Below are 27,281 nucleotides of genomic sequence, written 5' to 3'. Positions count from 1 at the left end.
CCAGACCTCATAAGATCCCCACATCTGTCCAAGCATGGCCTGGAAGCCTTAGAGAACCACAAGGTCGCTCAAGCAGCAGACCAGTAGTGAAGGAAAGAGGGCACCTGGACAGGAACCCGCCTCCGGGGTCTGCTTCGCGTAAGGTTCCTGACACCTTTGCAGAACTTGAGGAGTTGGGGTAGGATGAGCTCAGACAGGGTGGGGAGAGGGTCCTAGCGATGGCTCAGCTGTAATTTCCTTCCAAGCTAGCAGGATGGGGATGAAATTCACATCTGAAACATAGTTCGATGCGATGTTTCATGCACACCCCAGATCGTGGGTCCAAGTTCCCACCTGCTCTGACAGCTCTGTGATGAAGACCACAGTCAGACCTGGACAGGACCCTGGTTCCACTGTTTCTGGGCTCCGTGGCCTCGGGCCTTAAGAAACTTAAGCTCTGGGCTTCCCTGGTGGCGCAGTGGTTGAGAGTCCGCCTGCCGATGCAGGGGACGCGGGTTCGTGCCCCGGTCCGGGAGGATCCCACATGCCGCGGAGTGGCTGGGCCCGTGAGCCATGGCCGCTGACTGCGCGTCCGGAGCCTGTGCTCCGCAACGGGAGAGGTCACAACAGTGAGAGGCCCGCGTACCGCAAAAAAAAAAAAAGAAACTTAGGCTCAGCCTCAATTTGCTCCCCTGTATACAGGGCCAATGGAGGCCTGCCTGGCCAGAGGCTTGGGAGAATTCAAGAAGACTGCTCATAAGGGCCTAGCACAGTGTCCAACGCAGATCAAATAAGAGGTAACCACTGTCACTCAATGGTTTTTTTTTATTTTCCCTGCTGACCTGCACCTAATAAAGTACCACCTAATGAAATACTAGAGTTCCCCCAAACCACTTTCTAATCCACACACACACACACACACACACACACCCCTCTTTCTCAACTCCCCTTCCTTCCCCTCCTCAGCATGTCAGAACTGGAAAGAGCTCAGAGATTGCCTACTCCAATTTCCTCATTTCACACAGAAGGCAACAGAAGCCCGGAGAGGGAAGGAACTGGCCCAAGGTCACACAGCAGTCAGAGGCAGGGTCAGGACAAGAACCCCAGATTCCGGAGCCTCTCGGTCTGGGACACTTTCCTGCACATTCCCACCCCTGTCCTTCACACCCTTCCTCTTCTTCCCTGTTGTTTGTCCTCCCCACTGGGGGCCCCCTGGGGCACTGCCCAGCCCCCAAGGAAATCTCACCCTCCTTTGCCATAGCCCCTAAGCGCGCAGGGGTCAGCTAAGGTCCCGTGTCACCTGGACCCCCCCTGAGGGATCTAACCATGTCCTCCTCAGCCTGCCCATCACTGGGGTGCTGCTGGGGCCGTGGACGGACAGAGCTCTGGCGAGCACCTTGAAAGGCTGATCTCCCTCCCTGCCCTCTGCCCCCCGACCCAGCCCCACTCACAGTCTTGCCCTCCAGCTTCGATGTTTGCCTGGCAGGCGGAGCCCAAGGTCCCACATCACAGGGACAGCCCCGCTCTCCCCGTGAGCTCTGCTTCTCACCACCTCTCTGAGGACAGTGCTTTCCCCTGGACCAGAAACGGTGGCTAGGGAGACTTGGTAAAGACTTCCAGCATCAATGCTGGAGGTGGGGTGGTGCTTTCTTGGATCTCTGATTTTTCTCTTTCGTATTTTCCTACTCTACAAAAGCTCTTGGAAAGTGGAGAGGCAGTTAGCTGAACTCCATTTCCTATCAGGAACTAAAAGCAAATACTAGACGTCCACGAGAGGCCTCATTCTGCCGGCAGAGGCCCAGCAGATGAGCCACACATACATACATGACTGCCTGGAAGGCCTTGGGTGCCCTCCTATCACACAGCTTTACTCTGAGGATCCGTCTCTGCCACTGCTGGCTGTTAAGAGAACCAGGTGGCTGTCTGAGTGACCCAGTGGCTGAACTGCCTCACAGCCTCTTCTGTCCCTTCCCTGAAGCTGGTGCTTTATGTCACTTCCAAGTGCCCACACAGTAGGCACTGAATGAGGACGCTTGCTTCCACCAACAAATTAATCAACCAGTTGTTTGAAATGAATGTCCCCGTTGGTGAAAGCCTTGAAGGAAACACCCAAACCATGGCTTCTCCAACTTTTCAGCTAAGACTGCTCAGTGACAGAGGAGGATGAACGTGGGCATATAAAGGAATCAGCTGTCCTCAACAAGAGAGAGTGGGGTTTTTTTGTTCTGTTTTGGAAGCCTCCCATTTGGCTTTAAAGCTGATGTGAATTTTGCACTTCATACACCTGGGTTTGTGCTGATATAACAATTATATAACATCATTTTTCTTTCCGAAAATATTCAAGCAAAACTGATATGCTGGAAAGATGGCTATGAAGTGGTATGGCCTCATGAACCCCAGGGACCAGCATTGGCCTAAGTTATTATATAGGAAACATTTCAGGCCTATGGTTTCCTCTTCCAGGCTCCTTTTCCCTCTCCCTTACAAAAGTGGTTCCTAACACTGTGGGGAACAGGGAGTTCTCTGAGAATGTGAGCTATGGCTTCTCTCCCCAGAAAACACAAAGAAGCATGGGAACTCCACATTTTGCACTTATCTACAAGGAATACATAACAAAACCTATCTAACATCCACTTTAAAAACCCTGCCTCAGTCTATCTCCCTTGGGTCCCATGCCCCCCAACACCACTGTGATACAGAGAAACTGTTACCCAAGAGGTTGGAATTGTTCCTCATGGAGAAGCAAAGGAGAGGGTTAGCGACACAGCCATCAGGAGGGGACAGGGTGAGGGCAGCTGATGCTCATCTACATCCGTGAAGATTCTGAGCCAGTGTGAAAGCCCACTAAATGGGTCAGGAGGTCTAGACCCAGATGCTCACAACCCTACCTCCCTGGGAGTCTTCAAATTAAGATCATTTGCCCAGAATGGCTAAACCAGAGGGCCCCCCCCAGCGGCCAGGGTCTACCCTGCTCTCCACCCTTCTCACCATGAACATCTCTCCCTTTCCTTCCTTCCCTTTGTTTGTCACCGCCTTCTTCCTCTCCTCTTTCCTGACAGTCCTCTCCACTTTCTCTTCTCTGCTCTCCTCTGGCTCTGCCTCGCTCTAGCAAATGGCATTACCAGATTCCACGTAGGGACACGGGGTGCTTCTCAACCCTTGAGTTAGGGGCTGGGAACCTGAAGGCAGCAAGATGGATGAGGTGACCTCAGAAGGCGTTCTCCAAGAATCTAGCTCGCAAACCCCAGAAACCCGAGAACTCGTGGGAAATCTATCACGTTTCGGAGGATGGTCTGAGGAGCCACTGAGACGTGGTGTTGCTCGATGTCGCTGATTCCATGAAGTGTGGTGAGGTGCCCGGGCCCACCACCTCCTCCGACGGGACTTTCTCCTTACCTTGTAGGATGGGGTCTCTGTGCCCTCGTTCTCAGCCTGCACAACAATGTAGGCATGTAAGAAGTTGGAGGCAATCATATCTGGGACAAACGGTGTGTTTTCTTCTTGGAAGATGATGGCCACAATGTCATTCCCAATGTGTCTCTTTCTCTGGAGCTAATCAGAAAGTGTTCCATTGTTATAAGCCAGTTAGGAACATCCTGAAAACAGAATAGGTCTATATAGGAAATTCCTCATTATTCTATCGTTATAAACCCCGGAACGCTGAGACCTCTCTCTCCAAGGAGCTTTTTCTTTCACTCTCTAGAAGCCACTAAAAAGGAAAAAAAATGAGGAAAATGTCTACGTTGTCAGGAAGAGGCTGGCAAGCTTCTTACTGAGCTCTATAGCACGTAGAGGTAGCCCTGACTCAGGACTCGCGGAGACTAGTTAAAAAGTGAGGCCGGGGGCTTCCCTGGTGGCTCAGTGGTTGAGAGTCTGCCTGCCAATGCAGGGGACGCGGGTTCGTGCCCCGGTCCGGGAAGATCCCACATGCCGCAGAGCAGCTGGGCCCATGAGCCATGGCCGCTGAGCCTGCGCGTCCAGAGCCTGTGCTCCGCAACGGGAGAGGCCACAAAAGTGAGAGGCCCGCGTACTGCAAAAAAAAAAAAAAAAAAAAGTGAGGCCGGGTTTTGCCCTGGGAGAGCTTGTAATTGATCTGGGAGAGACACAAACACAGGTGGAGCCACCTGAGAACACTAACAAAGCCACCAGCCAGCAAATGCTAAATCAGCCACTACCCACAAAGTGCCTATGGGGGCGGAGAAGAGGGCAAAATCAGAGGCTTGGTAGCAATCTGAGAGGGCTTCCTGGAAGAGGAGATTGGGAGAGAAGGGAGCACTTGATGGAAATGTGGATGATCAGGAAGGAGGGGGCAGATCGTCCTATACCAGAAAGGAGAAGAACCATGCTCAGGGAAATACGGGCAACCTGGCTTGGCGGAGGTCATGGGGGAGAGAGAAATACAACCCCGATTCAGCATCCCAAGCTCGGCCAGGTGCTGTCACAGGTGATCTCCATCCCCAAGCACCTACTGTGTGCCAGGAACCATACTGGGCTGTTCCCATGCAAGATTTCAAATGTTAAGGCCCTCTTGTATACCAAAGCCAGGCTAGGTGCTTACCTACACTTTGTTCCTTTATTAAACACCTACTGCACGTAAGCTCTGTTTCCCACTGAGTTTCTCACTTACTGAGCACCTGCTGTATACTAAGCCCTGTGCTGGGCACTTTTACAAACTGTCTCACTTACGGCACACACATCATCCCATTTCTTAGGAAGAGAAATTAACATGTATTCGGTCCTTGCTGAGAGCCAAGCTCTGTGCACATCCCACTTAACAGGTGACACTGAGAACAAGCCAGGCAGAGAACGGTCCTCAGTCTCAGGCTGGGGCAGCGGGTGAGGGAGGCCGTGAGGGAAAAGAGCTGAAGGTAAAACACTGCGAGAAAACCTACTTTGGGCACAAAAGGAATCCTGCTCCTATCTGTTTCTGGAACATTCAGTAGTTATTTTAGAGCCAAACTGCAGTCTCCTTTGCCAATTTCCTTTTTTCCTAAGAAGCCAGGCACTATGTTTACAATATTACATCTGTGCTCCCTCCTGGGCTCCCTGCTCAGAAACAAATGGGTCCGAGTTTGGTGAAAGGCCTAGCTTCCTTCCTTATCTTCCTGGAGACTGAAATGGTACAAAGAGTGGGACGGGGCAAATGGGACCACAGCCAGGGACCAGCTGCTGGTTTCAGGGCTCGATGAGAAAAAGAAGCCAGGTCCTCCCCGGGGACGTGCAGCTGTCAGAAGCAGCAAATGAGAGGGAAAGGAGGAATACACTGGAAGCAGAGGTCTCATTCAGGGTTCTCCAGTCAAGGAAAAGGCTGGATTCCTGCCCACGGCAAGTGTCCTAAGAGGTAAGGCTGTATGACTAGACAAGCTGGAGAGGGGTGTGGGGGTGTCACATGCAATAACCAGCTTGACGTCTCTGGGCCAGGAAGAGTGGCCTGGACAGTGAACAGACATGAGGTAGGAAGCCTGCCACAAGCCGGGCATCGTACTGAGCCCTACAAGCAGAACCTTATGTGATCCCCACCACAACCCTCTAATGTACGTGGTGTTATCCCCATTTTACAGATGAGGCAAATGAGGACACAAGATTACCAGCTTGCCCAGAGTCACATACCCCTCAGTGGCAGAGCTGGCTTCAAGCCACCACCTGCAGACCACGTCATGTACTCTTTATCACCAGCCTACACGATCAGAGCACCTGGGCTCTGCTCACAGCTCTGCCCCTGATCACCTGGGAAACAGTCTTTTAACCACTGTTTCTGCATCAGTCACAGTGGGATAACCAGGAGCTCTGTCCCGCCTCCCACACAGGCTGCTGACCTGCGGCCTTGGTGGAATAACACAGTAGTTCAGGTTTTGATAAAAGGAACAAAGTTGAACAGACGGGCTTCTTGATTATGAAAATGGGGAAGGCGGCCTCGGTTCTCCAGGGAGACCAGACGCAGGCTTTCACCTCACACGCCCCAGGCTCCTGAAGCCATCCTGAACCCGGTTACCTGCTGGGTGTCTCCCTCGGTAAACGGCAGCTTTGTGGAGACGTGAAACATGATCTCCCTGTCCCGGAATATCGTGTACACTGATTCCACCCCCGTCTGTCCATGGGTCACATCCAGGCCTCCTCGGAAACTGTCAGGGGAACGGGAGAGTGCCAGGGGAAGAGAGAGAAAGAGAGAGAAGGGAAGTGGGCAACTTGGTACAACCTTCCCTAAGGACATGGGGGCAGGAGAATGAGAGAAGATGTGGAAGAGTCGAGGGCAGAGAGACTATGATGCTGGGAAAGCAGATAAGGCTCATCTTCTGAGCAGATGAGCCCTGGCTTCTAACCGTAAATTACTATTTCAAAGACAAAGGCAGGACCTCCATTCCAAGCCTTGGCTGTGTCCCCTCCACTCCATGGGAAGAGAGGTCGTCCATCCATCCACAACCCCAGACAAATGCCGTCCCAGCTGCTAGTGGCCCCCAAGGCTGGGCATAAGCCTTTGATCTCTGCAAGGCTGTGTCCAGGTCCTCAGCCCAGAGCCAGGGCAGCCGTCCATCCTTTTGGATGGTGGTGAGCCCCACAGGAGTATCCGGAGTCAGCGAGAAGAGGGGACAGATGCTTGACTCCTACCCAGCCAGTCCCAGATACGGAGACCCCACCACAGCAGCTGGGAGGTATCCAAGGAGGTCCCTTCTCTGGCTACCTCCTTGCAGGCAGGAAAAAAAAAAAAATACTAAGGAACTGGGTGGGCTTCTCAGAGCTGCCCCTCCTTCCCTTATAGAAACATGGCTGCTAGCCATGGCTCATCTTCTCCAGCAAGGAGAGTGGGATACATGTTCCTTTCAGAAAATGCAATAAAACAGATCCTGAACATCAGGTCCCCCCAACCCCAAGCACTATAATACAAGCCAGAAATGTGCTCAGCCCCACATGGCGGAAAACACATGTGGCCAGGAGTTAGGTCCATTCAGGTTCTAGACCAGCTTCTGCCGCTAAGTCAGCACATGACCTTGGGCATATCACTTAATCTCTCCAGGCCTCCGTTTCCTTTCTCTTGAAAATAAAGGGATAGGATTACATGACCTCTGGGGTCCTTCCCGGTTTTAATATACTTTATTTCATCAGTTGCAAGATGGAACATTTTTTCCCATTTTAACCTCTCTGAAATCAGGATATATCTTATAAGGATGGCACCTCAGAGCCAGTGGAAGGTGGTATAATAAGAACAATAACAATGATGACCAGTGCTTACTCTGCGTGGCACTGGCCTAAGTACTTCACGTGCACTATCTATTTCAATTCTCCAGCAGGCTTGTGGGGTCAGTACTATCTTTATCTCCCTTTTTACAGACAAGGAAACTGAGGCTTGCAGAGGCTAAGTCACTTGTTCAAAGTCATAGAGCTAATTAGTGGCAGAGATGGGATTTTGACCCATATGTGACTGGCTCCAGCCAGCAGTGATGACCTTGAAGGGGGAGGAAGAGGAGGAGAGAAGAGAGCAGAGGAAATAAGTGATTATCAAGCGCCTGCTCCATGCCAGACACAGAGCTAGTGCGTTCACACATGTTAGGACATCCTGGTAATGCGGCTGCTGAGGTGGGAAATTCTGAGGGCTCAGCCGTGTGCCAGCCACAAGGCAGAGAACAGGCTGGCCAGGTCCGAAGGCCCTCCCCAAGTGTTGCCTTTGTCAAGGAACATCAAAGGCCAGAGCTTTCCAAGAAACGGCCCCAATATTCTTTCTGTCCGCTTAGAGAACCACACACTGTTGCATAGGTTCCTGCCAGAGGGATTACGGTATTTGCACCAGAACTCTTAATCAACCATTCTTTTTGTGTCTTATCTAAAATGGGTCATTTCCCCCAAAACTACATAGGGTCCTCTTTCCGGAATGCCTAGCAGGTGAGTGACCTGCTCACCTGGAAGGGAAGGTGGATTCATTTCACTCTCAGTCTGAGCCAACTGTAATTAGGAAGGCAAATCTCAGGTGGAACGATTTCATCATGCATCCTAAGGGCCAAAGTCAATGCCTTTCAGACCATCTGCCATTCAGGATTATCCCCTGTACCACCGAGTCCTTCGAGATGCAATCAATGAGTGTTGATCATTTGCTGAAAAATAATCCCATGGTCCTTGTGCGTGTTGTTAACTCTCACATGCCACCCCCTGAAACTCTGCAGTCAGTCCTCCCCCTTCCTCTAGGGCCTCATCAATAGGGGCAGAGCCATCACTTGGCTAAAACCCACCCTTTGAAGTCCTGCAGCGTGATGGTGTCGCCCAGCAGATCTAAGAACTCCTTGAAAGCTGGGCTCTCCTCACTGTTCCCAAACAGCTCCTCCTCCAGGGTCTGAAAGAGAAACAGAATAAGGGGCAGAAGTTCAGAAAAATAAGCCTTCTCGTTGCTGCCAAGAGAAGGAATGTGATTGTCCAGATACCTGGTCCCTTTCTTCCTTTCCCCATCCCCCTCATTTGCCATCCAGTGGCTCTGTCATCCACGGGAGGAAGGACTAATAGAGGCTCACTCAACAGAGCTGGATTTGGGGGGCTGGTTAATGAGGACTTTCTATTTGAACAAAAGCTGCTGCTCAGTTTAAAAAAAAAAAAAAGGCAAAGCTGAAGCAAAGAATTCTTAGACTTGATACCAAAAACCAATCCAAAAATGAAAAATTAATAGTCGGACTTCTGACAAAGGACTAGTATCTAAACTACATAAAGAACTCTGAAAACGCAATAGCCATCAAAACCACAGTGAGGGACTTCCCTGGCGGTCCAGTGGTTAGGACTCCACGCTTCCAATGCAGGGGGCACGGGTTTGATCCTTGGTTGAGGAACTAAGATACCGTGTGCCACGAGGTGCAGCCAAAAACAAACAAACAGACAAAAAAATAAAAAAAAAACACAACGAGATACCACTCACACCATAATCAAAACGAAAGACAATAAGACGCGTCAGTGAGGATGTGGAAAAATCAAAACCCGCTTACGTTGCTGGTGGGAATGTAAAATGGTGCCACCTCTTTGGAAAATAACCCGGCAGTTCCTCCAAAAACTAAGCATAGGGCTTCCCTGGGGGCGCAGTGGTTGAGAGTCCGCCTGCCGATGCAGGGGACACGGGTTCGTGCTCCGGTCCGGGAAGATCCCACATGCCGCGGAGCGGCTGGGCCCGTGAGCCGTGGCCGCTGAGCCTGTGCGTCCGGAGCCTGTGCTCCGCGACGGGAGAGGCCACAACAGTGAGAGGCCCGCGTACCGCAAAAAACAAACAAACAAAAAAAACTAAGCATAGAGTTACCATATGATCCAGCAATTCCACTCCAAAGAATATACTCAAGAGAAATGAAAACAAAAGTCCATACAAAAAAAACTTGTACACGAATATTAGTATCAGCATTATTCATAACAGCCCCAAAGCAGAAACAATCAGAATGTCCATTAACGAACAAATGGATAAACAAAATGTGATATATCCATACAATGGAATATAATCCATCCATAAAAAAGAATAAAGTTCTGATTCATTGCACAACATGAATGAACCTTGAAAACATTATGCTAAGTAAAAGAACTAGACATTGAAGGCCACATATTATGATTCCATTTATATGAAATGTCCAGAACAGGCAAATCCACAGAGACAGAAATAGATTTGTGGCTGACAGGAGCTATAGAGTATGAGGATGATGGGAGTGACTGCTAATGGGAATGGAGTTTCTTTTAGGGGTGGTGAAAATTTTCTGAAGTTAGCGGTGATAGTTGCACAATTCTGTGAACATACTACAAACCACTAAATTGTATACTTTATTGAGATGTAAATCACATGCAATTGTGAATTGTATGGTATGTCAGTTATACCTCAATAAAGCTGTTATTTAAAAATTTTAAACTCAACAGTAAAAGAAATCCAATTAGAAAATGGTCAAAAGACATGAACAGTCATTTCACTCAAGAGGATATGCAAATGGCAAGTAGGATGTTCAATTAGAAAAGATGTTCAATGTCATTAGCTGTTAGAGAAATGCAAATTAAAACCATAATGAGATCTCACTACACATCTATCAGAATAGCTAAAATGAAAAATAGTAACCACACCAAATGGTGGCAAGGCTGTAGAGAAAATGGATCACTCACGCATTGCTGGTAGGAATGTAAAATGGAGCAACCATGCCAGAAAACAGCGTGGCAGCTTCTTACAAAACTAAACATATAATCACCACACAACCAGGCAACGGCACTCCTAAGTATTTATCCCAGAGAAATGAAAACTTCTGCTCACATAAAAACCTGTACCTAAATGTTCACAGTGGCTTTATCCATAATAGCCCCAAACTGGAGACAATCCAGATGTCTATCCCTCAATAGGTGAATGGTTACACAGACTGTGGTACATCTAGGTATACCATGGAACACTACTCAGCAATGAAAAGGAACAAACCATTGATACACTCAGAAACGTGGATGAATCTCGCTGAGTGGAGAAAAGCCAATCCCCAAAGGTTATATATTGTATGATTCCTTTTACACAACATTTTTGAAATGACAAAGTTCTAGAAATTGGAGAACAGATCAGCGGTTGCCAGGGGTTAAGGACTGGAGCCGGGGAAGGAAGCGTGGAGGCAGGAGGGAGGTTAGCATGGTTATAAAAGCATGAGCCACACCAGGATCCTAGTGTTGGTGGAACTCTTCCGTATCTTGACTGTGGAACCTACATGTGTGATAAAATTATATACGATGACTAACAAATGGATAAACAAAATGTGATATATCCATACAATGGAATATAATTCACAGACATGCCACAAATGAGTATGTGTAAAATTGGGGAAATCTGAATAAGATCTGTGGATTGTATCACCATCAGTATCCCAGCTGTGATACTGTACTGTCATTTTATAAGACACTACCTTTGGGGGAAACTGCATGAAGGGTACACAAGATCTCTCTGTATTATTTCTTATTAATACAACAGTATGTAAATTTACAAATATCAAAAAATTAAAAGTTTAATCATTTTTTTAAAAGTAGAAAGCAAAGCTGAAAACAGTAGCAAGTTCTGCAATCGTGACAGGCTTAAAACACTGAGTGGCCCTGCCTGATCAAAAGGTTCTACCCACAGTGGCAGGCTCTGCAAACAGCTGAAGGCTCTGCAAACACCCATAGATGGCAATGAACAGCTGAAGATGACACAAAGACACTCCAGTCTGTGCAATCCCTTTAAGGAGGAGGTCTCCAATAGGTGATTCTTTAACATCTCCTTAATGCCTGCTTTATAAGAAGAAAGAACGGACCTCAGGTTCTAAGCCTTCAATAGGAAGCAGAGTCTAGCTAGATTTCAATAACTTAATTTTGTTTTTTTACAGTATTTCTTTTTAGAATTACCTTCGTTTCATGCAAGTGATACTAATTTCCCAGTAAGAGTAGTGACATAAAATATCCTTTAAAAATTGAATTTAAGGTGAAAGAAAACTTTAAAGAAAAGTAAGTAGTTAGTGGTATCGGTGCAATAAAAAAATGTAAGGGTAGAATGACATGATCTTGGATGGGGTTTGTGAACGTCTAAAATTTGGGAAACACTGCTTTCTAGCAGGGGGTCAGCAAACTATGGCCTGGGGGCCAAGTTGGGCCCGCTGCCTATTTTTATAAATAAAGTTTTATTGGAACGTGGCCAGGCCAATTCACTTAGTATTGTCTACGGCTGCTTTTGAACTGCAAAGGCAGGGTTGAATAGTTGCAACACAAACAGTATGGCCCGTGAAGTCTAAAATATTTACTATCTGGCCCTTTACAGAAAAGGTTTCCCGATGCCTGATCTGTCACATGCCACGAAGGCATCCCAACTCTAGTCCAGCATGCTGTATGCCCCAGGTCATGAAGCTAGGGTTCGGGAGAATAGCTGCTTCTAAGCAACATACATCTTCTCCTGAGAAAACAATCCAGCTTATGCTCTGGGGTGTGCACCTCTCTCTAGGAATTACACCCAGCCTGGTATTACCGTCTTTATTTTTATACTGGCCTTGAACGTGACCATGACCATGAACTCAGGGGAGATGTTCTTAGTCGTTACTGTATCCTCCACAGGCTTAGCAAAGTGCCTGACAAACAGAGAGCTAGATGGGGCTTATTTATATCCTAAAACCAGCATAGGGCTTTCACGCAACCAATGTTCATATATAATCCCCCCAATGTAGGTTTGCAAAACAACAGTCCAAAGATTTTAAGAAAAGACTCTTATCTGCCGGGGCGACCTCACCTCGCCTCAGCGGTGGCAGGTGCATAAAGAACATACAGACTCCTTCAGACTCCTTCTCAGAGGTGGATGGTTAATGTTCAGTAACTATAACTCTGCTGGAATATTGGACTGTAATCACCTTATGAGATCTGCTTTGGTAAATTTCACAAGCAGAGAACTTTAATTAGTGGGACTGTATGATCAGAGCTGTACAAAATAAAAATGCAGTATGTGAAAATAATTAGAGTGGCTACTTGAATAATTCCCTTAAATTATAAGATTTATCTGTGCTGGTCTTTCAGCTCCACAAGCCTTCATTAATTAGAGTGTTTTTAAGTGAACACATGCCTCTTGTGGTCTAATATCTTCAGACAAGGAAGTCCGCTATCATCCAGCTGAGAAACACACTGTCACGCTAAGAAGATGACACAGATAATATTGAAAGGTATTATCGACCTACCACTCACAGGGTCAAAACTTTTATTCATTCATTCATTCACATAACAAAAAATTGAGTGTGTTTATATAAACACCCCATGCTAGGTTCTTGGATGATACAAAGGTGACATAGGTGTGGAACCTTCTTCCATACAACCCAGATGAGGAAATACCGGTGTGTTCAGCAGACCACTTCTCAGGATGCTAATAAAAGTTCATAGTAGGAGGATAGGAAGTTTGTGGTCAAATATGTATGGGAAACACTGAGTTCAACAAAGTTATAAAGAGTTCTCTACTCTGGGGGTTCTTAGAACCTTTAAAATGTTCCCACACAACTGACCACACCCACCCCCGTGGAACTCATCTGTTCACAGAGTACCTCACTGGACTAGTGTCTCATGGAACGCACTTTGAGAAACACCATTCTGGTCGACTGACGCCAAAGCAGCACGTGAGTGCTACAAGAGATAGAGGAGTTCTATGTACTGGTAAAATTTTTAACAACCTCCTCTCCAAAGACAGAAAACAGAAGCCCTGGTGTTTGCCCATTTCCATGGTGTGAATACTTCCATCGTGGCTGATTTCAAGCTACCAGGGTGACATCAATGAACACAGAGCTGGGCAGAGAGCATACAGCTGATGCCAGGACACTACTCAAGTCTGGGGAGCAAAAGCTAATTCCCAGCCAGGAGAGTGGTGGGCAAGGAGAAAGCAGCCTGTGCTCACGCATTCCCTCCACCCAGTCCGACTTTTCTTGTGACGAACAGCTCATTGTTAAACATAAGCGGAGGGAGCCAGGAAGAATCAGGATTCACTGCATGAAAAGCTACATTACCATTGAAGGGATCTGCAGGCCTTTTTGAGAGCAGCAGCCCACCTTGAAGATTCTACCACCACCAGTCTAATTCATATATGAAATGTGGTCACTGTGTTCAGAGTATTTAAGAACCTAATGCGGGGCTCCTGTGCTTGGGGGATGGGAAAACAGAAGTCCCCAGGGAGAAACCACAGGATCTAGTGACCAGTATGGATTCGTGATGCTTACCTGCCTGGCTTTTTGATAAATGACCCCAAATTTGAAGGTGTTGTTCACGTCATGCTCATCGTAGGACACGATCATTTGGGAGGCCTGGAAAATGTGGGAAGAAGAGATCAGATTATTAACTTGGAGGCAAAATGAGGACGTAAGTGGAAGGGGAAGCACCCATTTTGGTGGAGAACATGCCCCCCTGATATGAAACATCCACACAGGGAGGAAGAGAAAGGGTGAAGTCCAAAGTACACGGTCGAGATGCAACTCCAAAGGTCTCAGCTGTTCCCAGCCCCTGGACTTCCACCAGTGGTGACCAAACCTCTGGATCAGCCATTCCATTTCCCTCCAGATATGCCAGCCAAGGCCTGGACACACAGGCAGTCCAGCAGGACGCGGGGAACTGACTTTACCCCAGTGTTCTATCTGGGGAGTAAAAAGTGCAGCCGGGACCCCAAAACCAGTCAGCGAGGATGATGCCGGCTCCAATTCCACCTCTAAGCAGCAGTGTGATTTTGAGCAAAGCACTGCTCCTGCTCAGACGTCAATCCCCTTTATCCATAAAATAAGAGGTCTCTAAGGCGGAACATACGCTAGCTAATTCAATATGCAAAGAAAAAACAAACAAAAAAACCCTGACCACTGGTTCCATCGAATTTTCTATTGTGCTTCAAAGAGTTGGTCAGAAACACTAAGTTCTCATTTTGAATCCACTGCTTTCACCTGTGCAGCTTTGAGTGAGCCACTTAACTTCCCTGGGCCTCAGTCTCCTCATCTGTTTCTTTATTTTTATTATTATTATTTTATTTATTTATTTATTTTGCCATGCTGCGCAGCATGCGGGATCTTAGCTCCCTGACCAGGGATCGAACCTGTGCCCCCTGCATTGGAAGCACGGAGTCTTAACCACTGGACCACCAGGGAAGTCCCTCCTCACCTGTTCAATGGAGACGTGTGGCTGTGAAGATTCAGTGAGATCAAGCACATGAAGTGCTAAGCACACAGCAGCTATTACCATCATCATCTATGTAAACCCTCCAGAAATATCAGAGTTGGACCAGCTTGTTAGGAAACACAAGGCTTGGGGACTATTGGGATGGTCTCTGCAATAAAAAGGAGGGATTCGACCACATGTTTTGCTACAGGAAGAACAAACCAGGCATGACTTTTTGGCCAGAGTATGTGGCCCATGTCAGGTTGTCACCCCTGACATATCTCTGTGTGGCTCTCAGCTGCCTGAGGAAATGGACACTTCTCAGCTCCCCCTGGAAGAACAGCGCTGCCCGACCCCAAAGGGCGCCCCCCACTCCCGCCTGGGATGAGTCAAAGGCTTGGAGCAGTTGCCCTGCCCGGGAAGAGGCACCCGGTCATGGACACCTTCCAAGGAACATTCTAAACTCTGTGAATTGTAAAAACACACACACATCTCAGCCAGATTAACATCCCAGCCGGACGAAGCAGTCCTTCCAATCTAGAAAACATGAAAATACAGCTGCTCTCCCATTATTACCAGAGCCGGAGGCTTTCCAAGCTATAGAGAAAACTGCAAAAATGAGAGTCATCGGGTTCTCTCAGTGGCTGTGATTTGACAACAAAAATTGCCAAACTTGTAGTTAAGTTAGGGCTTTATGATGGGGTTTTGATGTTTGGTTAAACCTCACAAATTCAGCTTTAATTATAAAGGGGAGGGCAGTCTGAATGATAGAAAATATTCCATGGAGCACAGCATCTTACTGGGAAGTGCCTACAGATGCTCGGGGGGCGGGGGCAGGGGGAAAAGAGGCGTCTGAGAGAAGGGCTCTGGCACATTCTCTGTGCAGGAGAGGACCCTGCCATTAGCTCAGCCCCCGCATGGGGACAAATAGTGTGTCAAGCCCAATTGTGAAGACATGAGGCTTCATTCCAGGGGGTTCTGGGTATCCCAGCCAGGACAGGACCCCTCTCCCCTCATCAAACGTCTCACCTGGCTCCTGGCTGTCAGAACCGGGACTCGGAATGGACTGAATCAGCGCCAGCCAGCCCGCCCCAGCGAGCCCCAGCCGGCCCACCGCCTGCTTCCACGGCCTCTCCCCAGGCCCCGCGGGCTCGCGAAGCAGCAGCCAGTGCCCTGGGTCTCTTCCTATGGCCTATTTAAAGCGATTCACTGTCCATGGGTGATGAAGTCCTCTCACGGCATAATTGCTCTTGAGCGGGCTTGGGAGTTTGTTTTGGTATTATCGCTCTTCTCCCCACCCACACCCGGACATCAGAACCGGGGTCAAGTTGAGGCCAAGCCTAAGGAAACTGTTAACAGAGAACCAGCCAAGTTTATTAACTAGGGGGCCGGCGGAAGCTTGTAAGGCCCCAGACCTGTAGTAATGTTGGCAACAGGGAGCCGAGGTCTGGCCTTTTATTTCTTAGTGGGGTTCTGCCTTCTGCCCGCCTCGCCCCCTTCCTGATGGCTGACCAGGTCTGCAGCAGCCCCCCAGCTAGAGGCAGAATCACTCCCCAGCCCAGCACTGGCCTCAGGCAGGTACGACCAGACTGAGAAGCTGCACCACTGCTACCCATCTGCCACCTCCACACAGCTGGGGACCAATTCTAGCGGGCTGGGGACCCAGGCATGGCTGAGGACGGGTTCCCAGCAGATCAGTTTGTGAAGGGGTGGGCAGGGAGAGGGGGAGACATGGAGGTGGATCACGGAGACCCCGCAAAACCCCCCAAGATGCAGAGAACTTCCCACAGAGCCCCAGACGTGCAAATTCGTGCCAAATGGCAGAGCCCTGAGCAAGGGGAGAGGGGGGAAGGTCCTCACCTTGGGGTACAGGACAGGGTTGAATTTCAGCCCCACTGCGTCGTCACAGAACGCCTAAGCAGGGAGAGAGAAACACACAGCTCAGGGGCCACGTCCACGGAGGGCACCTGCGCTCCTCTGCCCACCAAGAAAAAGAGCATGAGGCCAAGACCTGCGGGGCTCAGGCGGCCTGGGGTCAGATCCTGGTGCTACCACTGCTCACTCGCATGTGGTCGGGAAAGTCAAGGGACCTTCCTGGGGTTTCCTGCTGAAGTGAGGCCACCGAAGGTATCCGACACAGTTCTGCCTGGCATTCCCACTCCCGGAGTGTGGGTCCAACCCCACCCAGCTGACCATCCTTCTCACCCCACTTTGATCACTCAGTTTCCAAGTTCCCAGGACCCCAGAGAAGTGACATGGGCCCCTCCACCAGCTGATGGCTCCTTACCTGGGGGGGGCCCTCCGTCTCGATCAACAGCCCGGTCATCCCTCAACCCAACCGTCCTCGGCTGTGAAGTCGCCCCAGTTGCCCCCTCTCCTCCCTCCTCCTCTATTCTCCAGCCCTGTCTCTCCATTGCTCTTGTCTCCTGAACTAGCTGTGAACTTGGGGGCTTAGCCTGTTCCCTGATCAGCCTCAGCAGCGAGGATGAGATGGGCAAGGTGTAGAGGAAAGGGGGGCATCCGCCAACCGCTCCCCCCAACCGCATCCATGCAGTCAAGGGCCCAAGAGGACCATGGCCTTCCCCTCCCCAAGGGCAGAGCCCACCGAGGACGAGCCTCCGCCCCCACCCCAGAGGCCAGACCTGGCCCAAAAGAGGAAGCCACGTCCTCTCAGTGTCAGCTTTTACCTTTGCAATCTGAGGGACGCTGGGCAACTTGCTCAGGCCGGCCAAGGGGATCCGCTCATGTACTGTCTTCACTTTGGACCTGCACACATGGAGGAGGATGAGAAAGCGGTGTCCACAGAAATGGAGTCAATGAGGAAGGTGGCTGACGTCACGCCAGGCCACAAGGCAGGTACTTGCTTCACGTCACCCTGGGTCAGACCTGCCTCATTCCGCCCAACCCGGGCATTGGGCGCTGCACTCAAACTGGAAAATGGAATGCTGCTTAGGGACCCCATGGGAAATGGATACTCAAAGAACCTGCCTGGTACAGCTGACTGCAACTGAAATACGGAAAATGCAAATAGCTACCTTCAAGTTCGACATTACTTTTTTGTTTCTTTGTGTGTTTTTTGTGTTCTCCAGAAGAACTGGGCAGAGCTTCTGGACATATTTGGGTCTGACATGCAATTAAACCTTTATGAAAAGAAAAACTAATATTTGACAATCTGTATTTACGTAAAATATAGATGAGATGAAAGTTGCTTTATAAAGGGATTCACCATAAGGCTAAGTTTAGCCTGTTCCCCTGATTCATCCAGCACATTACGAAAGTGTTGAATTCTACCGAATGCTTTTCTGCATCTGCTGAGATAATCATATGGTTTTTAATCTGTTAACCTGGTGGATTACATTTCTGTTGAGCTATATTTTCAATCCACGGGTAAAACTCCTCTTGCTTATGATGTATTCTTTTTTTCATATCCTGCTGAATTTAATTTATTGATTTTTTTTTTTTTTTTTTTTTTGCGGTACGCGGGCCTCTCACTATTGTGGCCTCTCCCGTTGCGGAGCACAGGCTCCGGACGCGCAGGCTCAGCAGCCACGGCTCACGGGCCCAGCCGCTCTGCGGCATGTGGGATCTTCCCGGACCGGGGCACGAACCCGTGTCCCCTGCACTGACAGGCGGACTCTCAACCACTGCGCCACCAGGGAAGCCCAATTTATTGATATTTTATTTAGAGTTTCATATCTATGTTCAATAGCAACACTGGCCTATTTTATTTTCTTGTACTTCCCTTGCCAGGTTTTGATATCCAGGTGTTACTCCAGCCTCGTAAAATGGTGAGCATCTCATCTTTTGAAATAGTTTGTATACCATAGGAATTTTCTGTCCCTTAAAGGTTTGCTAAAATTTGTCTGAGATTTCACAGACAAATCTCTGGGCCTGCTATTCTTCGTTGGGAGGATATCTGTGGCTATCAATTCGGTTCTTTTTTTTTCTTTTTTGGCTGCTTTCGATCTTCGTTGCTGCGCAGTCTTTCTTTAGCCGTGGCGAGCGGGGGGGCGGGGAGGCACCCTTGTTGCAGTGCGCGGGCTTCTCACTGCGGTGGCTTCACTTGTTGCAGAGCACAGGCTCTAGGCACGTGGGCTCAGTAGTTGTGGCGCACAGGCTTAGTTGCTCCGCGGCATGTGGGATCTTCCTGGACCAGGGCTCGAACCCGTGTGCCCTGCATTGGCAGGTGGATTCTTAACCATTGCACCACGAGGGAAGTCCCCCAATTCGGTTCTTTAATGGTGAACGTTGAGGTTTTCTACTCCTTATTGAGTCACTTTTCGGAATTTATGGGTTTTTTCTATAAAATTATCCATCAAATGCATTGATACAAAGTTGTTTTTGGTATTCTCTTAAGACTTCATTTCTATTTGCAGTCGTGTCCCTTCCTTCATTGTGGAAATAGTATCTGTTTGTATCTTTTCTCTGTTTTCCTTAGTCAGCCCTTGCTGGGGGTTTAGTTTATTAATCTTTTCAAAGAGATAGCTTTTGGTTTTGTCTATGACCTCTATTCTTTATTTATTTTTGCTTTCTACTTCACTAGCTTATTCTTGCCTTTTTTATTTCTTTCCTTCTATTTTCTTTGGGGTTTTTTTTTTTTTTCTACTATTCTTTTCCTAACATCCTGACCTGCATGCTTACACACTGAATCTTTCTTCTTTTTTACAAATGCATATAAAACTATACATCTCTCCCTAAGTACCACTTTAATTGCATCCCACACATAGATAGGTAGTATTTTCATTGTTCTAAATATTTTGTCAGTTTTCTGCGATTTCCCCTTCAGCACCTGAGTTACTTTCAAGGGTTTTCTTTATTTTTTTAACTTTCCAAATATATGAGTTTTATCTTTCAGTATTTTCATTGTTGATTTCTAGTTTAATTTTTGTATATTCAGGGAACATACCCTCTATATTAATTATTTGAAATTTGCTGACTTGATATGTGGACTTTTTTTTCATGTTCCATCTGAGCTTGAAAAAGAATGTATCTTTTTCTCTTTTGTTGAGTTCAAGAATGTATGTTACAAGATCAAATTTATTAACTGTGCTGTTCAAATCTTCTATATCCTCACAATTTTTTGTCTGCTTGGCCCATTGGCATCTGAGAGATGTTACTGAAATCTCCCACTGTGAGGATTTGTCTGCTTCTTATATTCCTATCAGTTTTTGCCTTTTTAAATTCAAGACTATGTTACTAAATACAAGTTCATGACTGTTAGATCTTCCAGGTGGACTGTTCTTTTGATCATCATGTAGGCTGAGGCCTCTGAGGGGTCCAGTAAAGGGCATCCTCCTCTGCCCAAGTTATGAACAAATACAGAAAAGAGAAATTAAAAGTAATTTGGGAATTAAAATAACTCCTTGGGCACTGATAAAGGTGAAGAGGAAGCACATGAGCTTACTGTGAAGGTGCAGTGGGTCTTCTGACTACACCCCAGAGTTAGCCACACCCACAGGCAGTGCTGGGCAGGGGCAAGCCTCCTCTCGTGGGTCTGCTCAGGTGGGACTTACAGTGCAGGGAGCAGGGGGAATGCCCTGAGGGCAGCTAGCTCCAAGAGGGAAAGGGAAAAGAACACAGCTATACACATCAAGTTCTTACTCCCAAATTTAGCCTTGTATCAAGGGGGTGAAGAGAGCCAGGGGTGCCACACAGAAGTGTTCCCTTCACAGAGCAAGAAAATCAGGAGTAGGGAAGGATTCCCAAGTTACAAAGGAGTGTTCCTTTTATCCCTACTAACACTTTTTCCCTAAAAACTCTATTTTGTCTATTGCTCACCAGCTTTCTTGGTTAGTATTTCTCCAGCATATCTCTTCTTATTTCTTTATTTTAAATCTTTCCATGTCATTTTTCTTTAGACATGTCTCTTATTAAGCAGAGTATAGCTGCATTTTTAGTTCAATCTGATGGCCTGATATTTTCATAGGCTAATTTATACTTGTGATTACTAATGTACTTAGAATTACTTTTTCTCATTTTGTGTTTTTAATAACCCTGTGTTTTCTTTTTACAGAAGTTTCTGTAACTTCTAATACATGTATTTATATTTTTCCAACAAACTCTAAACTTACTTGCTATCTCTCTCCTGAGGAAGGAGGGGACACAATAGCTACTGAACTCTTCCCTCCCACTGTCCCTCCTACATTTGTTTATAAATTTAATTCAAGAATCCTTTTTTTAAAAAAAAAAAACTTCCTTTCTCCAGTCAGTAATTAAACTCATCAACATAGTTTACCTATTTCTTCTCACTTTTTAGTTGCATCTTTCCTTTTGGTTTCTCTTTTCTTCTAGCTGAAGTACATCCTTTAGTAATTCTTTCAGGGAGAGTCTGTAACTGATATATTCCCTTCATTTTTTTAAATATCTGAAACAGCTGTCTACCACCACTTTAAAGATATTGTCCCATTGTCCCATGGCTGATAAGAAGTCTGCTCTCAGCCTAGCTGTCATTCACAAATACTCTGTCTTTATCCTTAAGTATCTTTAAAATTTCCTATTTATCTTTGAAGTTCTAAGGAAATCTGTTCCTTACAAGTTTCAAATAACTACCTACAAACCATCTAGATCTAGAAACTTTTTTTTTTTTTTTTAGATCTAGAAACTTTTGGAGAGATCATTCTTTGAGAACTTTTTCAATTTATTCCATTATTATTATTGAGCCGGTCAGGTTTTTTCACCTCGTGTTAAATTTAGTAATGCATACTTTCCCAGAAAGGCATCTGCTTCAAATAAAATTTTCAATTTAATAGCATTGGTTGAACATAATATCTATTTTTTTAACATAATATCTATTAATGTCTATTGTTAAATTGTTTGATCTTCTTTACATCTGTGGTTATATGCCTTCTTAATGCCTAATTTCGTGTATTTTTATTTTCTCTTTTTATCTGTATTTGACTAGCTGAATAGTTACCTATTTTGTTGTTATTTTGTTCCCTCAACAGAAGTTTATCTTTTTCTAGGCTATAAATAAATCTGTAGTTTAGATTTACTTATCAAATCTCATGAGGTTTTTTATTTCTAATTTATTTCTTTCAACTTTAATCTTTGTTAATTCCTTCCTCTTACTTTAGGTAATAATATTGACAATAATAGCAGCTACCATTCTTGAGTAGCTACAATGTATCAGGTTCTGACACAAAATATGCATTCAATAATTTTAAGGTGGATACTACCATCCCCGTTTCACAGATAAACTGAGGCACAGACAGGTTACTAACAACTTACAAATATGATTCTTTCTTTTTGAATAAGGAACTTTTTAAGGCAATTAATTTTCTTCTAAGTATAGCTTTTGACACAACCCATAAGCTTTTAGATATAATATTTTAAATGTCATTATTTTATAAATATTCTATAACTTCAGCTTTGATTTCCTCTTTGGCCCAACAGTTATTTAGGAAAGTGTTGAGATAACCTACTTCTAAGTGGTTAAGTGAGTTTTTTAAACATTACTGTTATTAATTTGTAGTTTTACTGTCAAATTGTAAGCAAATATATCCAGCAAAGTGTCTGATTTTTAAAATTTATTTAGATTTACTCTGTGGCTCAAAACTCTAGTTCCTAAATCTACTGCTATCAAGAATGATCTGTAAGATTTTTAAAAATAGAAATTTGGGCTAACAATCCTTTTTTTATAAAAAAAGGAGCAAAGCTTATGAACAGACAGTTCACAGAAAATAAATACATGTGATCCTTAAATATATGAAGAGATGCCCAACATAATTCAATTAAATTATTATGAATTTAAACCATACTAAAATACCATTTTCAACTATCAGATTGGCAAAAATCCAAGTTCAAATTTATACAGCTCCTACCGAAGGCAATCTGGCAAATCTATTAAAATACACGTGCATTTATGTTTTGACCCAGCTATTTTACTTCTAAGAAATTATTTTAGTCCATACAAATTAACATTTGTACAAGGTTATTCATTGCAGCATTATTTGTGATACTGAAAGACTGACAATGGCCATTAATAGGGGATCTATTAAATAAATTATTTCACGTTCAGGTGATAGAATACTATGCAGCAGTAAAAGGAATTAAGAAACTCTTTATGTACTAATATGGAAAGAACTCTAGATATATTGTTAACAGATGCAAGTTACAGAACACTAGGTTCTACAGAATGCTAGGGAAATGAGGAAATGGGAAGATATAGTTATTCATGTCTTTACCTTACATATTTATATTCAAATATATATATGTATGTATGTTATATATGTATATATAACACATATATATGTGTATATTATACATATGTTATATATAATTGTTATATATATATATGTATATATGTTATACATATATAACAATTATATATATAATTGTTATATATGTATAACAATTTGTTATTTTTTTTAAATGGTTGGAGCCTAGAAGTCTAGGTTTTGTTTTAAAACCCTATCTACCTTATGATCAATTTGTGTAAATATTCCATAGACACTTGAAAAGAAGCAGAGCTCTCCATGAGAGGATCAAAGTTTGATAGCCAAGTATAGGTACAGATACATATAAAGATACATATATACAATTGACATAAATAATATTAATGAGATTATCCATACCCTCTCATTCCCTACCCTAGTTGATGTCAAGTGGTAAGAAGTATGTTAAAATCTACCACTACAATTGTATTCTGCCAATTTCTCCATATTTTAATCACTATATATATGTGTGTGTATGTGTGTGTGTGTGTGTATATATATATATATATATATACACACACATATATTGTTAAAATATATACTATTAACAACAAAAATGTTCATAAGATATCTTTGCTGTGGATTTTATCTTTCACAAATAGACAATGGCCCTCTTTGTCACACTGATTGTTTTGCCTTAAATTCTGTTTTTCCATATTAATATTGCCCACTCTGCTTTCTTTTCGGATTGGATTGTTATAACTTTTTCTCAACACTTTTCTTTTTAAATATACAGTTACTTTCTTTAATAAAATTAATTGATTGATTTTTTTTTCCCTTTGGAGAGATGACCCAAACTGAGAATCTTTTCTGTGTAATAGTGGAATTTAACTAATTTATATTTATTATACATCATCTATGTACTCAGACTTATTTCCGTTATCATATTTATTTATTTATGATTCCTCTATTTTCTCTCTTTTTCTATAATGGGTACGTTTTCTTTGTCATTGATTTTGCCTGATATTTGGTGAGTCTTTTTTTTTTTTTTTGCGGTACGTGGGCCTCTCACTGCTGTGTCTCTCCCGTTGCAGAGCACAGGCTCCGGACGCGCAGGCTCAGCGGCCATGGCTCACGGGCCCAGCCGCTCCGCGGCATGTGGGATCTTCCCGGACTGGGGCACGAACCCGTGTCCCCTGCATCAGCAGGCGGACTCTCAACCACTGTGCCATCAGGGAAGCCCTGGTGAGTCATTTTGATCTTCAGATTTAAGTCTTCAATCAGCTTAAGAACATCCATTATCCACATGTTTAATTCCTGTTCACTATCCTCCACATTCATTATAATTTTGCTTATCATTTTATAGTTGTTGTGTTTACCTTTGAATTATGTGAGAGCTTCTTAAGCTTATTCTCAATATTACTAACTGGGTTTTCCACAAAGTAGATTCTGCTCTTTACTGTTTGTAATATCATTTAGAATTCTTCTTGGCCATTTTTAGTTTTTTTATATTATTTCCTTAATTTAACCAGCACGTTCTTCATATCATTCTATTGCCTTATTTAATCTTTTGTCTTTAAAACAGTTTATTTTTTTCTAGAAGTCTGCTGAAAACACAAAGTTAACAGATATCTAAATTTTACTTGGCTTTCTATAACAAATCCTTTTCAAAGCTTGGTTATTTCCCTACCTTCTAAATGCTAGGTTATACTTTTTTAGATGCAGAATCTTTTCTTTCTCCAAACTATGAGGGGTTTTTTTTTCCCCTCTCCTTCTTCTTTTTATATCCAAACTTGAAAATGGAGACATCTACTCAGGCTTGTTATTTATCTCCAACCTGTTAGTAGATTCTCCTTGGCAACTCTCATGGCACACACAGATGCTGTTAGAATACTCTCCTCAGATTTTAGGCTAGAGAGCTGGTTGTTATAAGACATCAATTAAATAATCCAGAAGCCTACAGGGAATGAGGAAGAAGCTGGGACAGGAGTCACTGCCAGCAGAGGAATTTCATCTCTGCATAATTTCTTCTTTGTGCCTGGTAAAGTTACTAGGCTGTGGGACCAATTTTTTTATGTCTGGTTTTCAATTTGGCCATTACTCTGAGTACACGATGTGACTATCCAACTTCCTAGCTGGTGAATGGCTTCTCTCTGCCACCCCACTCACTGGATTTCTGTTTGGGAGAGCCACATTTGAGCTTGGGCTCCCCAGGGCACTGATTTCAAATGCTATTGACCCCAAACAACAAAAGTGTTTCCACGTAGAAAGACCCCTGACTGTTCCAGGGCTCACCCTTACTTCTAAACAGCACAGAATTGTCCCCAAATCTCCAATTTCATATATTCCCACACTGCATTGCTTTCTAAGGAAGAAGCAATGGGGTGCAACTCTCAATATCACCTACATTACAGTCCTAACTACCCCACAGATGACAAAAAAAAAAAATCATCAAAGTACGTTGCGTGCTGGGCATCTTTCTCTTATTTTTAGTTCAGGTGAAGCATTTCAGATAGGCTATATACTAGAAAAAGAGGGTTAGATCCTTGTGTTCAGTTATCTTCTTACTCAGAAATTCTACCCAACCTGGGTCTGATTTTTATTAAGAAAGGAAGTAATTTTCTTTACAGAGGTTCACCTAGCTCGAAATCCTATTAGGAGATGGGGATCCAGGTATTACTCCCTCAGAAAACTGGCTCTAGCGATTTAATGGACTCTTCCTTGCCTGGCAAACATCATTTCTAGCCAGGTGAACCTCAGCAAAGAAAATTGCTTCCTTTCTTAATAAAGAGCAAACCAAAATTGGATGAGTGCTGACAACTTCCTTGTACCAGCCGCCCCGCCTCACCTCTCCTATAGCAAGGCTATGTGTCCCTGTCCATCCCAAATTTATCTCAAAATCTGGGCAGAAAAAAAAAACGTTATTGCTCTTTTCCAAATACCTTCAAGGACTTCCAATTCGATTCACAAATATGGACTGGGAGCGTGACAGGCTCATGGCTAAACATCAGCACTGGTCTTCCTGGCTTCTCCACCAGCCCACCAGGGACAGAGATAAATAAGACAGACTCTGTGCTCCCACAGCGCCCTGTGTAAATCACTAAAATAATACCTGCGCCACATATCCTCCGTGTTCCTCTCCACTAGACCATAAGCCTACAGAGAACACAGTCCATCCCTCTGTCGTTATTGCAAAGGAGGTTCTACAAAACACGTTAGTCACACCAAACAGAAACCAGTTCCAGTTCCTGCCCTTGAGGAGGTCATATTCCAGAGAGAGGTCCCCAGCTTAGCTGTGAATCGGTTGTGACCGATTGCGCTCCCGTTGTGACCACGACTCCGTCTCGGGCGCACACAGATGTTTTGGGATCTATTTTCCCTGGCTGCACACCGTAGGTAGTATTCTGGCAAACCCTCTCCCGGGACAGATTGGAGTTGCATCTCAGCAGGATAAGCCATCTTCCTCAGAGTCCCAGTCCCCACTAGAGAGGCAGGTTGGGGTGACCTTGAACCAGACACCACTCTGACTCCCCCGATCAGCCCCAGGCATAAACACCTGGTCTCCCTGCCCGGCAACTCGGACATAGCCCCAAGGTTCCAGCCAGGTCTGTTTCCCCAGCACACCCAGAGCAGACTGGTCAGACTGGTATTTCTGGGTCCTGGCCACCAGAGGCGTGGCCTCTAACAGTGCAGAAGCCCCACCTGAGAATGATCCGAAGGTACTCAATACCATCCGTCTCCTCACACTTGATGGACAAGAGCAAGTTCCCCAGACTGCTGCCGGTACAGTAGAAGTTTAGATGATCCTAGAGACAGAAATCAGGTGTTAGCGGGGAGGAGGGGACCTTCCGGACATGTTCCCCCAAATCACCTCCTTCACCAGGAGTCAGAAGCCCCATAGCAATGAGGAAGAGAAGGATGCTACTGCTGTGGCTGCTACTGGTGATGATGGGGGGAGGGGGGAGGAGGGGAAGAAGGAGAAGGGTCACAGTGAAAGGCCCAACTCAGTCCCAGGATGTGCCAGGCACTGGGCTGAGGGCCTAAGAGCCCTTATCTCCTTTAACTGACTACAACTTTATGCAGGAGGAAACATCATCATCCCCATTTCACAGATGGGTAAACCAAGTTCAGAGTTGTTAACTGTCCAGGGTCACACAACTAATAGTGAAAGATCCAGGGTTCAGACCCACACCTGTCTTGACCAAAGCCCAAGTTCTTCACCACAAGATATCGAGTCCACTTCCTTGCTTCCAGGGGCAACGCTTGCCAATTCAGACTATTTCTGGGAATAAAGCCAGGAGGTTCACTGGCACCGCCACCCAAGGGGAGCCAGGAGGTCCTCTGGACAGTGGGTCTCCTCCTGGCCCAGGGAGCCCATACCAGACAGGCCATATCAGGATGCGGCCCTCGAATCTGCACTTTAACACGTTCCCCAGGGGGTTCTGACGCAGCTCCTAAGACTGCAAAGCTGCCTTAGGCCGGAGATTTCCGGAATCTACCTTCAGGACTTCCAGAACCTGCCAAGTCTAATGGGCAGAACATATTTAAAGA

The 27,281-nt window shown here is 45.5% G+C and overlaps 1 protein-coding gene and 1 non-coding gene across 6 annotated transcripts in view; both read right to left on the bottom strand.

Annotated features, from left to right (window-relative positions):
* RAP1GAP2 (RAP1 GTPase activating protein 2) overlaps window positions 1-27,281 on the bottom strand; it is a 219,224-nt gene that overhangs the window by 27,975 nt on the left and 163,968 nt on the right. For all 5 annotated transcript variants that reach the window (XM_027130672.1, XM_027130673.1, XM_027130670.1 and 2 more), the window contains 7 exons: window positions 26,433-26,536; window positions 17,265-17,343; window positions 16,438-16,491; window positions 13,659-13,742; window positions 8,199-8,299; window positions 5,972-6,101; window positions 3,376-3,531 (listed from right to left, as the gene is read on the bottom strand). In XM_027130672.1, the coding sequence (XP_026986473.1) occupies window positions 3,376-3,531; window positions 5,972-6,101; window positions 8,199-8,299; window positions 13,659-13,742; window positions 16,438-16,491; window positions 17,265-17,343; window positions 26,433-26,536 (708 nt within the window). The remainder of the gene's footprint in view (window positions 1-3,375; window positions 3,532-5,971; window positions 6,102-8,198; window positions 8,300-13,658; window positions 13,743-16,437; window positions 16,492-17,264; window positions 17,344-26,432; window positions 26,537-27,281) is intronic.
* Window positions 14,495-14,567, bottom strand: TRNAW-CCA (transfer RNA tryptophan (anticodon CCA)). The gene has a single exon. It is a non-coding gene; the product is annotated as a tRNA-Trp (tRNA).

Source organism: Aethalodelphis obliquidens, unplaced genomic scaffold, assembly GCF_003676395.1.
Source record: "Aethalodelphis obliquidens isolate GAN/ISIS:26980383/991018 unplaced genomic scaffold, ASM367639v1 scaffold38, whole genome shotgun sequence".
NCBI lineage: Eukaryota > Metazoa > Chordata > Mammalia > Artiodactyla > Delphinidae > Aethalodelphis > Aethalodelphis obliquidens.
The sequence above is the reverse complement of the archived record's forward strand: the minus strand, read 5'-3'. Positions and strand labels throughout refer to the sequence as shown.